The sequence below is a fragment of the Montipora foliosa genome, chromosome 6 (assembly GCF_036669935.1).
Source record: "Montipora foliosa isolate CH-2021 chromosome 6, ASM3666993v2, whole genome shotgun sequence".
Taxonomy (NCBI): domain Eukaryota; kingdom Metazoa; phylum Cnidaria; class Anthozoa; order Scleractinia; family Acroporidae; genus Montipora; species Montipora foliosa.
Window position 1 is genome coordinate 58,718,584 of NC_090874.1, and position 15,413 is coordinate 58,733,996.

Genomic DNA, 15,413 nt, shown 5'->3' on the forward strand with positions numbered 1-15,413 from the left:
ACGTTATAATATTAGTAATTTTCAAATACTCTTTCTCATTCCAATATTCCATATCTAGCTTTTTGGAAGAAATGTTTCTTCTTATTATCAAAACCAAGGGAAAAAAAGTAGTGCACGGTGACACAATTTTTCTTTATTTTCTAGGTGTTGGAGGCATTGAGGCTGAAGCAGTTATGTTAGGTCAAGCTATTAGCATGGTGTTGCCTAAGGTTGTTGGATATAAATTGACAGGACAAGTTAAGCCTTACATCACATCCACAGATGTCGTACTCACCATTACTAAGGTTTGTAATAATTTTATGCATAGTGTACATGAACTTTTTACAGTACATACATGTAATTAATGGAGGGGTTTGAAAAAAACTTAAATAATTATAATTATGCATAATAGTGTACATGAACTTTTTACATTACACTGTATGTACAAGTAATTAATGCAGGGAATAAAAAATATAATTATATGCATAGTGTACAATGCATGTACCTTTTGCAGAACATAGATCAAATTAATGCAGGGGTTTCAAAATTTTTTTAATAATTTATATGCATAGTGTTTATGAACGTTTTGCAGTACATACATGTAATTAATTCAGGGGTTTCAAAAAAACTTAAATAATTATATGCATAGTGTACATGAACTTTTTGCAGTACATAATAAATACAAGGGGTTTCAAAAATATTTTAATTAAATAATTATATGCACAGTGTACATGAACTTTTTGCAGTACATAATGAATGCAGGAGTCTCAAAAAGAAAAATAATAATATGCATAGTGTATTTGTACATGTAATTTTTACAGTACATACACAATTAATGCAGGGGTAAAAAAAAAATTGAAGTTCGTTGCTGGTTTGATTCTTAATCTTTGAAAGAATCAGTCTTTACATGTAGTTATTTCACTTCAGGAAAAAAAAATAGCCGATTTTTCTGAGTAAAGTAGGCCAACACTTCTGTCGGCTCTTTGTACTTATGTAAACCCCTGTGAATGAATCTTTTGTTTTGCATAGGGCAAATAATACAGTAACTGTATAATAGGCCATTTCCGAGTTCATGTCTGCCTCCTCTTCAAAGCGAGGCTAAGTGCGAAGTTTTTGTTATGAAAATTAGTTTTCATTCTTATGTAAAGTAGAACAAATTACCATCACAAAACCTTCGCACTTAGACTTACTTTGAAGAGGAGGCAGACATGAACTCGGAAATGGCCTATTACTGTAATAGCAATTGAGAGAGTGTGCATTTTAATATGCTCTCTCTCTCTCTCTAAAAGAGAAAAAAGAACCATAAAGATTGTTTATCTTAGTGTGTGGTTTTGTCTCATTCTTAGCATCTTCGCCAAGTTGGTGTTGTTGGCAAGTTTGTGGAATTTTTTGGACCTGGTGTTAGCCACCTCTCAATAGCTGACAGAGCCACAATTGCAAACATGTGCCCAGAGTATGGAGCTACTATTGGCTTCTTTCCAGTTGATGAAAAGAGTTTAGTGTATCTCAGGCAGACAGGTAAGCTGCAAAACAGAAGGTTGTTTTAAGAGCAGATTGGCTTGAAGACATACAGTTCTGCATGTACGAATAGTCTTGGTTTTCCAAAAGTACATAGAGATGAATATTGTCATTCCTTGTTATTTTAGCAACTGTGAAGCTTGTCATAATCGATTTTTAGAGTTGCATGAATCAAGGATTGCTGAGCACTTGCCCAACCAAAGTTACCAGTACAAAGTACAGTGTACATGTACAGTGCTTGTTTTTCAATGCCCTAACCATCAATTAACTGACCTTTCTTATAATTATTAACTGAACAAGATTTCAATTAACTGACCATTTTTAAATGTGGGCTTAAAAAAAAGAAATTCTAAATGAAAAATAAAATTTTTATGTCAAACGTATAGTGGAAAATCTCCCTTGTTTAGCAAAGAAAAGTAAATGTAATTTTAGTTTAAACTGAATGGTCCGTGCTTGACAAAGTCAGGCTTTCAGCAGTTAGTCTGAAAGGCACCTTAAATGAAAGACCACCACATATGCCTTGGCGTTAGAGTCTATTGATGTTCTTGTTTTCCAGTCAAGAGAAGCATCTTCTTCTCTGTCAAAAATTAATAATGTTTACACCTTGAGTGTTGATCTTATGAAGATCAGAACCCATGACCCCCTGCTTGCAAGAAGAAGCATTTATTGTTGTGGTTATTAGATTTTTAGTATTGTAACAAGAAGTAATAATTATTGTAAAATAACTTTGTTATGACACTGACCAAGCTCGCATTGCCTGATTTTCCTTCACTTCTATAAAAGCATCCACAGACTGTCTTTTGCTGAAGAATGTTCAATGGGGAGGATGGGGCATTTTACGACTAAAGTTGGCATAAATGATGGACATAACGCCAATAGCTTAAAGACTTCTTTTCTTTTAGTAATAACCTTTGTGGAGAAATGTGCTGTGAAATACCCCATCAGTTGTTCAATGTTACTGTTGTGGCAGGCCTTGTTAGTGATAATGTGAGCTCAGACACGTCAATAGTGACTACGTACTCACAGAGATTGAGTTTGCCCTTTGTTTATCTGTACTAAATTGCATGTCATAATAAAATTGTGCTCCTTAGGTCGTAGTGAAGAGACCTTGGAACGTGTTGAAGCTTACCTGAAAGCAACAAAGATGTTCAGGGACTACTCGGACCCAAGCAATGATCCAGTGTTCTCTGAGGTGAGCTTGGAATTAGCAGTTGTGTAACTTCTAGCCGGTCTACCAATACATGCATTGACATGGAAAGAAGAAAATGAAAAGCTCACTTAAATTATTGTAGTGGAATCATTTAAAGTTTTCTACCTTCTTTTAGGTCAGATGGCACTTTTGTCTGGTATGATTCCTTAGGTAGTTCTTATGAATTAGGTTTCTTACAAATTGTGGTGATAAATTAGTTGAAAGGCACATAACCACACCAAGAAACATGAGAACCACTTTTTAATTTTATTTAAATTGGCTAAAATTTTGCATGTGGCAACTGCACTTACAAACATTATCATGGATTTGTGCTTCATTTTTGAGAAATAAAAAGGAAGTAAAAAATCTGTCAGCTCTGTCAAATGAGAAACAAGAGAGGCCTTTTTCTTAAAACTTTCTTTGAAACAAGTGGGCTGGTGGCTCAGTTGATAATGTGTGTTGCAATGCACAATAACTCCAGTGTTTCCAATAAACAAAAGTAAAATAATTTTTGTTGTAGCTTTGAAACCTGGACATCAATCGAGCCTCCTCCACCTCCTCCTTCCTTTTCCTCTTCTTCTTCTTCTTCTTCTTCTTCTTCTTCTTCTTCTTCTTCTTCTTCTTCTTCTTCTTCTTCTTCTTCTCCTCCTCCTTCTTCTTTTTCTTCTTCTCCTCCTTCTCCTTCTTCTCCTCCTCCTTCTCCTTCGTCTTCTTCTTCTTCTCCTCCTCCTTCTTCTTCTCCTTCCTCTTCTTCTTCTTCTTGTGCTTCCTCTTCTTCTCCTTATTCTTCTCCTTCGCCTTCTTCTCCTCCTCCTCCTCCTCCTCCTCCTTCTTCTTCTTCTTCTTCTTCTGCTTCTTTTTCCTCTTCCTCTTCCTCTTCCTCTTCTCCTTCTTCTTCTTCTTCTTCTTCTCCTCCTTCTTCTTCTTCTTCTTTTTCTTCTTCTTCTTCTTCTTCTTCTTCTTCCTCTTCTTCTTCTTCCTCTTCTTCGTCTTCTTCTTCTTCTTCTCCCTCTCGCCCTTCCTCTTCCTGTTCCTCTACCTCCTCCTCCTTCTCCTCCTCTTCCTGAACTAATACTGAAGTGAGGTGAAGATACATGTAGTAACCTTCTGTTCTGTTCTGCAGTTGGTGGAGATGGATTTATCATCTGTGACACCTTCATTATCAGGACCAAAGAGACCCCACGACAGGGTGTCCTTGTCCACCATGAAGCAAGATTTCATTGATTGTTTAAACAATAAAGTAGGTTTCAAAGGTTTTGGAATTCCAGAAGATAAGCAGTCTGTGGAAGTTCCTCTTACTTTTGATGGGCAGGATTTCAAGCTTTCGCATGGTAAGATTTTTAACATGTTGGCACAATTAGTACATGTACTGCATGCAAATAACACAGTTCCAAAGTTCACTATGGCTAATTTTGAAAAGCAAGTTAAAGTCTTAATTATTAACTCCCTTGAAAATTTTGTCATTATTAATCAATGTCAGTGCAACTAAAACTGGTACAAGCATGTCATTTTGAGAGCATGCTCAAAAAAAAAAAAATGCTGTGGGGAGACCAACCCCTTGATGTCCCCAGTCTCTTTGCAGCTCAACTATCTAAAAATATACAAGCTAGTGTGATTCTGGAGACTGCTTATTATAAGCAGGCTTGCAAGTTATTAATTTTAAGGTGCTAAGGTGCCTTATTTGCGAGCTCGGGCGATCACATTTCTGAACAAGTTGCCTGAACGAGTGCCTTACTTGACTCATCTTCACTTTCTTGTAAACTTGGTCCCAGTTGGAATTAATTAATTCTGGGCTCTGAAAAAATGACTTGGGCCACTAACTTTTAATGTTGGAAGTTTGAAGGGCTCCTGGAGAATTTTCTAAGGCAGCAGCCTTGATCGATGGAAACTGTGTAAAGAAGTAGGAAAGATTAGTTTGTGTTTTAATCCTTTTCAATCTCCTAATCAAAGGTTCTGTGGTTATTGCTGCCATTACGAGCTGTACAAACACCAGCAATCCGTCAGTTATGCTTGGAGCAGGACTATTGGCCAAGAAAGCTGTAGAGCTTGGTTTGGAAGTTAAACCGTACATCAAGACAAGCTTGTCTCCAGGATCTGGTGTGGTGACTTATTACCTGCGTGAGAGTGGAGTCATTCCAAGTCTGGAAAAACTAGGGTAATATGAATGAAAAGGACAAAAATACATGCTGTTGCAGTTTTGCCATGAAAAATGTATTGCCAACAGAATTATTGTTTAAAACATACACCCTGTAAAGGTACACCTCATTATTGACCATGATTTCCAAAATACACAGCATGCATGATTTTCTGAAATTGCACCAAACACCCAGTTTTGTTTTACCCAAAATGTACTTTATTTCTATTTATAAAAAAAAAAACAGAAGCAAATGACCTGGAAGCGTGTAACTGGCAACTCTTTTCCTTGGAGTAAAGCTGGATATTCAGTGTTCGACACTTCCTTTCTTACCAATTTGCGCTTTAGGCAACCAGTTTTGTTTTTTGGTTGCCCATGGTTTTTTCGGCTGCCCACCTTCAAGACCTGTTGCCCATTAAAACTCAAAGGATGCTTGTAAAAATGTCAGTTTTGTGTAACGTGTGCGTAAAATGGGCTTGATAGATCAACGCCACTCCTGCTCTGTGACCGTTGTGTTCTAGTAGCGTTGACAGTTTTGCTTTGACAAGCATATCTTAAAGCGATGTTCAATTTCCTGTAAGAGATCAAGGGAGATATCTTGAATATCTCTCTGAGATTAAGTTGATTTTGAATTAAATGCCATTTGTCCAATAGTATGTTCTTCAAGTCTTTCAAAGCTGGTTGAAATTGTTTGACTAAAGGTAGAATTTTCTTGTGCGCTTGTTCGATATCAAAACAGTATCGTAGCGTATTTGGCCGCGCGAAAACTTGGTTCCATTCTAATTAACATTCTTTTTGCGCGGAGAAAGATGGCGGCCACGAACATGTTCCTTCCAATCTGTCTTGTGTTTTTTACCAATATATTTTTAACAGACGAATAAATGACAGCAAAGAGATGTAACGTTATTTTTTTATCGTGTTTGCGGTGACTACTATTACTAGTCACTTTCTTGGTTGCAAATCAAATCGTTCCGCAAATATTAGTCGAACAAAAATTCTGATTGCCCGATCAGGCAAGTCTTAGAGTTGTTTTACTTGCCCATGGATATATTTCGCTTGCCCTGGGCAAGCGTTCGTGTCGAATACTGCGGATTTTAGGACACCAATTTTTTGTCCACCTATGGACAAAAATAAGATCGACGCTGCACACGCGGGAAAATACACGAGGGAAGGGCTCTCGCATTTTCACAAACTCTTTTCTAAACAGCTGTTAGTACTACTGTAGAGCTGTTTTCAAATGATTGTCGTAAAACCAAAACCAAAGTAATTACTTCGGCCAAACAAAAAGGAGGGAGACAATCCAGTAAAATTAGTAAACCAATCAAAACTCGAAGTAATTACACGTACATGTAACCGACACAAAGCGCGGGAAGATGTGCACGCGCGAGCCACGATTGGTTTTGGTTTCACTTCTCATTGGTTGAAAAGGTGGCGGGAGAACTTTGAACCAATCACTTCGTGAAGTAATGGAAAACCAAAGTAATTCGCTAATTACTTTCGACACTCAATTGAAAACCGCTCTAACAATAAACCTGACTACGATTTTTCTTTTCAGATTTAATATTGTAGGTTATGGTTGTATGACGTGCATAGGAAATTCAGGCCCCTTATCAGAACCAGTAGCAGCGGCCATTGAAAAAGTAGGTCGAGTAACACGTAAAGCGAAAAATCGATGTTAATTAAAATAAGGTAGATAGGACTGGTGTATAAATCTATGATCAACGAAACAGCGTCAGCCAATGGTTCTGCAAAATTGAGCTTGCACATTGTATTATTCTTTGTGTTTTTTGGAATGCGTCTCGTATCCCTCGCGATGATGAAACTTTTTTTGTACTTGAAGTTTATTTTGGATTGGTTTGTTTCTTGCAGGGTGACCTTGTTGTGGTGGGCATCTTATCAGGAAACAGGAATTTTGAAGGACGCATCCATCCCCTGACTAGAGCAAACTACCTTGCTTCCCCTCCCCTGGTGATTGCATATGCCATTGCTGGCACAACGCTAATAGACTTTGAGAAGGAACCTTTAGGTAAATGAGAACTTGTATGATACCTGCTCCTATATGTACAATGCAAGTTAACTTGAGGCTTGGCCATCACAGGTTTGGTTTTCACCTTTTCTAGACAACATACCTCGCAATTACTGGGCACAATCTATTCAAATCCCCGTTTTAATTTGTCGTTAAACAGAACCAGAAGAAAACCACATACACTAACATTCAAAACGATTTAATCGAAAATCACTTAACACGATACTCGCAATGTGTAATACTACAACCGAACTTGATAGGTACGCAAAGCTATGTAAAAGATACAAAAGCGTGATTGTGCTGATGGAATCCCGGGTTACATGTCAATCAAATTAAATGATCAGATGTCAATCATCAACGTACTGTTCGGATGTAAAAAAAAAAACGATATGATTTTATTTTCTGAAATTCCCAGCTCTGAAACATTTTTCCACACCGTCAAATCGTATTCTCCAACTCCTTCTGAGCTTTAAAATCCTGGAACATAATGGAACATAACCTGTCCATTAATTTCATCGTTTCCGCAATCGAGGAAAACGTTAGGAGCTGTGCCAAGACTTTTGTGACTGCCCCTTCACGTGTGCTGCACCTAAGATCTGGAGTGATTTTCCACTTGCTATTTGTGGAAGTGGAACTACACTACATGTAATCAAATATAGCCAATTGGATTACCATTCCTATGATACTAGGCTCCCTTTGGAGCAATTATTAGTTATTGAAATTTGCAATTGTACGTACAACACACTCGTTTTAGTTTGTAAAAAGGTTTTGTTTTGGTATTAGAATGGTACAGTAATCATAGGTGTCTCCTCTGGTAGGTATTTCCAAAGACGGGAAAGAAGTCTTCCTGACTGACATTTGGCCAACAAGAGAAGAACTCCAGGCATTTGAACTTTTTGGCTTTAAATAACTTGAATTAACTTTACTTTAGAATCAGTATAGTTATAGAATTGAGGCTAATCAGAAATACATGTACCTAGGTACCAGAATAACGGACTAGAATAGACCCTTTGGCGGTCATTTGATTTCTATTTTGTTTCAAATAGCTATTATTGGATGCTCAATATGTATTTGCCACTTGAGAATCCCATGTCTTTCGAAACAATAGAAATCAAAATGGCCGCCGTATCTGCGAAAAGGTCTATTCAAACGGAAGTTTTCTACACATAAAGTAGGGAAACGTTTTTTTATTTTGCAGTGCTTTTTGGTGGTTGAGGAAATAGTGTGATCATAGTTAATCGAGGGACAGTTTCTGAAACCTTAAAACCTTCAGACGCGACAACATTGTCGCAATCGATGTTGAATGGACCTCTTTAGCTTGTACGTTTTGTTTTCCCATTTCAGACCACGTGATGCATATATATGCACGTGTATAAGACGACACTGATTTGAAAGAAACTGTTCCGTAGGGTAACATCACGTGGTCTGAAATGGGAAAACAAAACGTACAAGCTAAAGAGGTCCATTGACCGTAACAATGCACAGTCAGTTGTTTTCGCTTCGCACGGGTTGATTGGTAATCTTCTCGGAAAACACCTGTTTTGTGCACCATCATGCAAGTTAAAAAAAAATGCAGACAAAAACGTGAAACGAAAAGACTTGTCGAGTTTCATTACCATCTCCATGCATTAACGATGGTGATAAACAAATTAACTCAAACTGAATCAAATCAAAATATTGGTTTTTGAGGAGGGAAAACAAGTTGAACTTCATGGGACACGTCGTGGGGACAAAATCACCCCAAAATTGGTGTTCAACAATTATGAAAGTATCAGCTCACACGAGGGGACATGTCGCCGCAACATATCCCTGGGACATGTCGCTGCAGCATATCCCTGGGACATGTCGCTGCAACATATCCCTGGGACATGTCGCTGCAACATATCCCTGGGACATGTACCCGCAACATTTTCATGTGTGTGCACATGTTGTGATTTTCTCCCTGCTGCATGTCCCCGCTAGACGATCCTAATGCATCCCGCCTCAGTGTGTACTACACACCTTTTGTCGCTGCAACATGACCCCTCGTGTCTGCCCACCATTTCAAGAAGCTGATGCTGACGACTTTGTTTCCTGTGAATAATAAACAGTTCCGAGTTGGCATCAACATTCCTTCAAGTCCTCGTCCAGTCCAATTGTAGGGTCTTGTTTTAAATGTTAGTCCCCATTCATATTCTAAGAAAAGTACACCTTGGGCTTGCTATTGAAATAGATTCAAATTTGAAAATATCAGTCTCTAAGAGCGAGTGATAAGGGCCGCGCTAAATTCTACATGCTATTCCGAGAACTGATCTTAATTAAGGTCTTGGTAAAGGTAAAATTGGGTGTCACGCTCAAATTTCTTGTTTTTGCAAATCTTAAATCGATGGGCTGTGAAGTATATTTTGCCGAAAGAAAATTCTGAAAAATTAATTTTAAAGCATTTGAAATCGCGGGTGTCAATTGAAAGCCTTCACGCGCAATCTGCTTCCTTAGCACGATTGGCTCAACACAATTTGCTTTCAAGTTGTGGGCGGAGGTATTCAAGAGACCGTGAACTGCACGCGAAATCTTTAAGCTCGATTTTCTAGAGCTTTATTTTGACGCCAAAATTTCAACTTCTCGGGCCTCCTGTCCCGACGGGTTTTAAGATATCCCTATATTTCTAATAGATGATTGTACTACCCCAAATACGGGGTGAGAAGTTTTTCGTTTGTCTTCGGAGACTGATTTTATGGCACTTTTTCTTCTGGAATTAATTATGAGATGAGAGTTTCAACTTTGGTGCGTGATATTTCCTTCAATTCGTAACATATAAAAAAATCTTCACACGGTATTGGAGTGCATTCATCTGTGACTAAGATACAACAAAAAGCGGTTGTTTTCGCAATAAAGCGAACGGGCAGGAGCTTCTGCAGCAGACTCGGTCATTCTGAGTTTGAGGCCTCAAAGCTAAAAGGCAATATTAAATATGAGAAAACTAAAACTTAATTCAAAGAATTCAATCTGTTAGCTTTGATATGATATATAGTTTGACCCTATACAAAAAATAGCTGCGCGACAATTTTTTTTTCCGCGGACACCTCATTTTCCTTTACAGAGACCTTAAAGGAGTAGTATCATGGGAATTATCCCTTTTATTTTGACCAAAAATTTACTAAATCGATTTTCAGTGACTTTTTTATTCTTAAATTTCTTCTGGATCACCGCAGTGAGATAAAAATCATCAAATTTTAAAAGAAAAATGAGCCACACTAAGTTATTACGGAATTTATTTATAAGATGCAAGGGAAGTACTTGAAAACGTTGGCCATAAATTTCTGTTTGCCATCGGTAAACAGGTCACCTTTGCTTTCCGGATTTTTACTACAATCATGAGAACTGCCCCTTTTAAGGAGGCAGGTTTCTTTGTCGCTTGGCGATCACGCTCGAATGACTGTGGATTGTTTTTCTCTTATCTTTAGGTGATTGAGAGGCAGTTTGTGATTCCTGCGATGTTCAAAGAAGTCTATTCCAAAGTAACGGTACGTAAAGTATGTTAGAAACAAGAAGAACGGGAGAAATAGAAAATGGCCTTTTGCAAAGATTGTCCCTTTTCTTGGTAAAATTTTTGATGTAATCCGAATCTAGTTTAGAGAAAACTTTCGAATGCCTTACTTATCCCATCTTTTCAGGATGGCAATCCACGCTGGAATTCACTTGATGCCCCTGGCAGTTTGCTGTACCCATGGGACCCTAAATCAACTTACATCAAGCACCCGCCTTTCTTTGCAACAATGGTAAGTGCAGACATGCAGAATCAAGACGTACGGCCCATTCATGGTGTAGTTCAAGATGGGTCCGGAACCACGGATCGGTATTCGCAAACTGCTGCTACCTAAATGTAATTTTTCTTTTTGGTTACCAAGTTGGGGTAGCAGGTGGCATTTTCGTATCATATAATTGTTAACATAGGCTCCAAAAGGATGAAAATTATTGAACGAAAACTATACCGAAATTATGTGGGGCTTAACGACCGTAATTCGTTGCCATCCATCTTGTGTCATCTGCCGCATTTGTTGCTTGCGATTGACGTAAATTAAAAGAACACAGAAGCCAGGGTAATGCCTTTAGTTTTATGAATAAAGCGGCTTGTTAACAACTAGCTGTTTTTTGGCCGAATCGCATAGTACTACTCTCCTCTCATCCATATGTTAAGGTGGCTCGAAGTGACAGGTTTCAACAATTTGGAGGGAATGTCGTATTAGGAGGATTGAGTCTACACACTGTTACATGTAACGCCAAATAAAACAGCAAGAATTGCTTGTGACGTAATAGTTTACCATGGCAGCAAAAGAGCCAGCTAAAAGCACCCTATGTTTTGTCCTTAAACACTTATATCTCAAAAACGAATTTGGAGACCCCCATTTCTGATAATATTGGTGAAAAGAAAAAAATCCCTCTAGCGAATTCAGAGCCATCTTAAATTTTCCAGTTGTGAAGGTGCCTATAAATCTCCTCCAGAGAATTTGTTTAACTTAAAAGGAACGTTTAATTGACGTATTTGATGATCATGTGGCGTTTGGCTTTGCTTCAGGAAAGAGATTTACCGGTTCTTGAGAGCATTAGGAACGCAGCTGTACTATTAAACTTGGGAGACTCCGTTACTACTGACCACATATCACCGGCAGGCAGCATTTCTCGCACCAGTCCCGCGGCACGCTATCTGGCTGCGAAAGGGTATGAACGAGGTTTTCCTTCTTTTCGCTTTCAGTTTGCCGTTGTAAAGTCATTGGAAATCCAGTAAATCCGTCTTTCCATGAAGAGCTTTTGTTAGTTTCATGGGAATGGTCCATTTCCCCTTCGTTTGGGTTTTGTTTTTCGAACGTTTTCTCTATCCACCTCTCATTCTTACGTAGGTTGTGTAGCGTAATGTGGCTATTATATAACTTTAATGGTATTTTGCTTTCGGTTTGGGTAGAAAGCCAATCATAGTGTGTGTTGCTAGAGCTGCTACATCATTTGTTCACGATTTTTTCCCGTTGTCGAATACAGCAGTATCCTTCACTGCGTTATATAACCCAGAAAGACGTTGGTCTTTGCTTACTGTACGATAGCATATCTATCATATGGGTTCGTAGCTTTCGAGTCGTCTGTAGTTGGTTTCATCAAATAGGAGTAATTTTGAATTCATCTTAATATTGTACTTTAATTAACCAATATCTTGAGCAGAGATAAGAGGTGAGGTTTTCATCTTGTTACAGGCTTGCACCACGTGAATTCAACTCTTATGGATCCCGTCGCGGAAACGATGCCGTTATGACTCGCGGCACTTTTGCTAACATCAGGCTGGTCAATAAGTTTATAGGAAAAGCTGCTCCTAAAACGGTCCATTTTCCTTCAGGGGAAACGGTATGTTAACTCGTATGTGTTTATTTCTGTTGGGTTTTTTTTTTGGCCTCTTGCTCTTAGCCTGCAGTGCAGGCGGATTTTGGCGGGGCGAGTGGATAGATATTTCCGTCGGATGTTCAGGCCGCCATCTTGAAATAGAAAAACAGTGGAGAGTTGGGGCGAGGTAAAAAGTTTACCAAGATTCTCGCCCCAATTCTCCCAGTCTGCAGCGAATCCAAAATGGCGACAAAAGACTATGAAAACCACCAAAACCGCCTGCACTGCAGGCTATCTTGCTCTTGGCAATCGTGGTTGGTATTAACGGTTTTGCGTGGTGAGCTCTTTGTCTAACCCATTTTACAAGTTGCAGGCCGGTTGTTTCTGACCATCATTAAATTAATAAGGTTTTGTTTATTGATTCGTTCTTACCTATAGATGGATATTTTTGATGCCTCTGAGCGGTACCAACAGGAAAAACGCCAACTTATTATTCTTGCCGGCAAGGATTATGGATCGGGATCGTCACGTGACTGGGCTGCCAAAGGACCATGGATGCTGGTAAATGTTGAACATAAATCAGCTGACTTGCTCTGTAATAGGCTAGTTTCGAATTCTGCGCACAAGCAAAAAAAAGGAGTCGAGATTTGTGGATAAAATTTACGTTTTCCTTTTTTCCCACAAAAAAAAATGCAATTTATTCCTTTGAACGTCGGCTCTGCCTTGTTGTTCTTTCACAGTGCATTGTGTCGTGGGTAACAGGAACACGGTGATTTAATGAGAGGATCGACCTTTCAGTCTTCGGCATCAACAATTTGTTTTCAACGTAGCGCAACATTATTAATACCATGTAGCTAAAGAAGTATGTAGTTACAATGGAGAAAATAATTGTTAGATTTTGGAATCGTCTGTGCTTGCCTTTTTCAGATTTTACGAACGTCTTTATTACGTCTAATCGTCTTTATGATTATTTGGTTTTCAGGGTGTCAAAGCGGTGATCACAGAGAGCTTTGAACGAATTCACCGCAGCAATCTGGTGGGAATGGGTATTATGCCCCTTCAGTATCTTCCTGGCCAGAACGCTGAAAGCCTGGGGCTCACCGGAAAAGAAAGTTACACAATAGAAATACCTGAAGATTTGAAAACTGGCCAAACTTTGACTGTTAAGGTAATGCAATCCCATTGTCACGGACTTGTCGCGCTAGAACTTTTCCAACTACGGATGATCCCGTTGTTCCTTTGCTCCCCACCCCCCCCCCCCCCACCCCCCAAGGCAACGACATATCTCAGTGCCCAATGAATCACTTGTTTGTTCATTTATTTCCAGTTAAATGATGGCCGCTCGTTTCAAGTCAAAGTTCGATTTGACACTGATGTGGAACTAATGTACTTCAAACATGGCGGCATCCTGAACTACATGATCAGGAGCATGCTCCGATAATAGAACCACTGACATGACATGGAGACGAGGTCTACGTAAGGCGCAGGAAGATCCAAGCGCGTGCATAATAACTATTTAAACCTTATGCTTGAAAGAAAGCTAATAGAATGATCAGGGGCAACACATTTAGGGAATGATGCGAAGATGACCACTGAGCAAGTAATCACTTGTCTAGATCTCTTCGTGTTCTTGAATGTAACTTGGGAAACTTAATTATGATGCAACAAGTTCAATATTTACATTACTGACATTACAAATTACTAATAACAGACACAATACATCTGAATGTATGTAAGGTATCGAGACAAGTTGTTTTGATGACCAACTGCAGAAGAAAGAGCTTCGTGAGAATCGAACTCTGACTATCTGAGGTATATGAGAGAAAATAAAAGTCAAAAAATGAAAAAGTTGGAAAATAAAAAACGGAAAAAAATTCTGCGAGGCCTCATTCACAAGGAAGTAATTTGTAAAGCCATACACGGGCTACTGCAACTATTTAATTAAGGCACGTTGGTAATAAAGCGAAGACGGGGTGATTTGTGAATTAAAGGTTTTGACTAAAAATAAATGTGGTTGTTATGTTAAGATCATTTAAGCGGTAAAGGAATCGTGAAGACTAAAGCTCTCTTTAACACCTAGAAAACACAGTCCCTCGAGGAGCTGTCTTGAGCGACAGAAAAAAAGTAACAGTTTTCGTGAGGGCAACTTTCTTTTAAAGGAAACCATTGAATGACAATTTACGTTGGTCAGTCGGTTCACTGATTTCGAGATTTCCAATCTGAAGGCGAGCAAAATAGCGTTGCTTTGACCAAAAATTCCAGATTTTGTATGGAGTGTACGACGGTTTGGGGTTTGGGGGTGCACGGATGGCGCCAATTTGTGCCCGTGTTCGTTTGTGTTTGTGGTTTGAGTTTGTTCGTTCTCTACTCTGCATCGAGAGGTTTTTCTCCGGGTACTCCGGTCTTCCCTCTCCTCAAAAACCAAGATTTAATTTGATTTGCGTTAATTGTTAATTTCAATTTACAGTGTTTCCAAGTAGTGCTCCAGCGCTAGAACGACTAGACACTTATATGAAGTTCCCTTCCCTTACAAGCGTCGTAGTCAATAGATATGTATCCGGTTATATATTAAATACACTTCAATAATAACAATTTGTTTTTCCACTAGATAATTGAATGAACACAAATGCTTCGTTCTTTTTCGCCGCGAAATCAAGCAGACTTCACAACTTTCCATTGTAAAGTACTTGCGTCCCGACCACCCACAGAGATAAGTCGGGTGTCATCATGAAGAAATCGTACGTTCATGACATGCGCACTGTGGCCTTGAACTGTCCGTGGCTCCGCCTGAAAAAAAAAGACTTTAAGTGAGTTTAAATGGGCGCAGTAACGAAAGCACTAGTGAGTACAGAGAAACAGACCGTCGTGGTCTCTACTCCAAACAGTCAAGATTTAGACAATATTGGAACACATGAATGACTGACCATGACTTGGTGCATACAACTCACATGTCTCTCTTTTTCTCAGACCCTTTAAATATTTAAAACGCCACAGCCATATTGGCGAGAGACAGTAGATTTCGTACCCCGAACCTTGAGTTGAAATGTTTGGGAACGAGTTTCGGTGCGCAAAAACAAAAGTTCTCAATCCCTCGGGACTCAACATGGCCGCCACGTGATGTCACTGATTACGTAACAGTTGGCCAAATTTGTATTTGAATTCACGCGGGAAACGGTAAACTACTACTAACTACGACCACGAGCAGTCTCTTTCTTCTACCA

The 15,413-nt window shown here is 39.0% G+C and overlaps 2 protein-coding genes and 1 long non-coding RNA gene across 8 annotated transcripts in view; 1 reads left to right on the plus strand and 2 right to left on the minus strand.

Moving 5' to 3' along the window:
* LOC138007941 (cytoplasmic aconitate hydratase-like) overlaps positions 1–14,201 on the plus strand; it is a 35,693-nt gene extending 21,492 nt beyond the window's left edge. For all 4 annotated transcript variants that reach the window (XM_068855075.1, XM_068855077.1, XM_068855076.1 and 1 more), the window contains 15 exons: positions 145–284; positions 1,326–1,497; positions 2,589–2,689; positions 3,810–4,017; positions 4,637–4,841; positions 6,376–6,460; positions 6,690–6,846; positions 7,665–7,729; positions 10,290–10,349; positions 10,500–10,604; positions 11,402–11,544; positions 12,069–12,216; positions 12,631–12,753; positions 13,175–13,360; positions 13,520–14,201. In XM_068855075.1, coding sequence (XP_068711176.1) covers positions 145–284; positions 1,326–1,497; positions 2,589–2,689; positions 3,810–4,017; positions 4,637–4,841; positions 6,376–6,460; positions 6,690–6,846; positions 7,665–7,729; positions 10,290–10,349; positions 10,500–10,604; positions 11,402–11,544; positions 12,069–12,216; positions 12,631–12,753; positions 13,175–13,360; positions 13,520–13,633 — 2,012 coding nt within the window. In that variant the 3' untranslated portion in view covers positions 13,634–14,201. The remainder of the gene's footprint in view (positions 1–144; positions 285–1,325; positions 1,498–2,588; positions 2,690–3,809; positions 4,018–4,636; positions 4,842–6,375; positions 6,461–6,689; positions 6,847–7,664; positions 7,730–10,289; positions 10,350–10,499; positions 10,605–11,401; positions 11,545–12,068; positions 12,217–12,630; positions 12,754–13,174; positions 13,361–13,519) is intronic.
* On the minus strand, positions 7,187–12,765 carry LOC138007942 (uncharacterized). Its single transcript, XR_011124139.1, has 3 exons — positions 12,625–12,765; positions 8,848–8,919; positions 7,187–7,323 (listed from the first exon to the last, which is right to left on the minus strand). It is a non-coding gene; the product is annotated as an uncharacterized lncRNA (long non-coding RNA).
* Positions 13,494–15,413, minus strand: part of LOC138007940 (echinoderm microtubule-associated protein-like 2) — a 28,702-nt gene continuing 26,782 nt past the window's right edge. For 2 of the 3 annotated variants that reach the window (XM_068855074.1, XM_068855073.1), the window contains one exon: positions 13,494–14,979. In XM_068855074.1, the coding sequence (XP_068711175.1) occupies positions 14,845–14,979 (135 nt within the window). In that variant the 3' untranslated portion in view covers positions 13,494–14,844. The remainder of the gene's footprint in view (positions 14,980–15,413) is intronic. The other variant, XR_011124138.1, reaches the window with a different exon arrangement.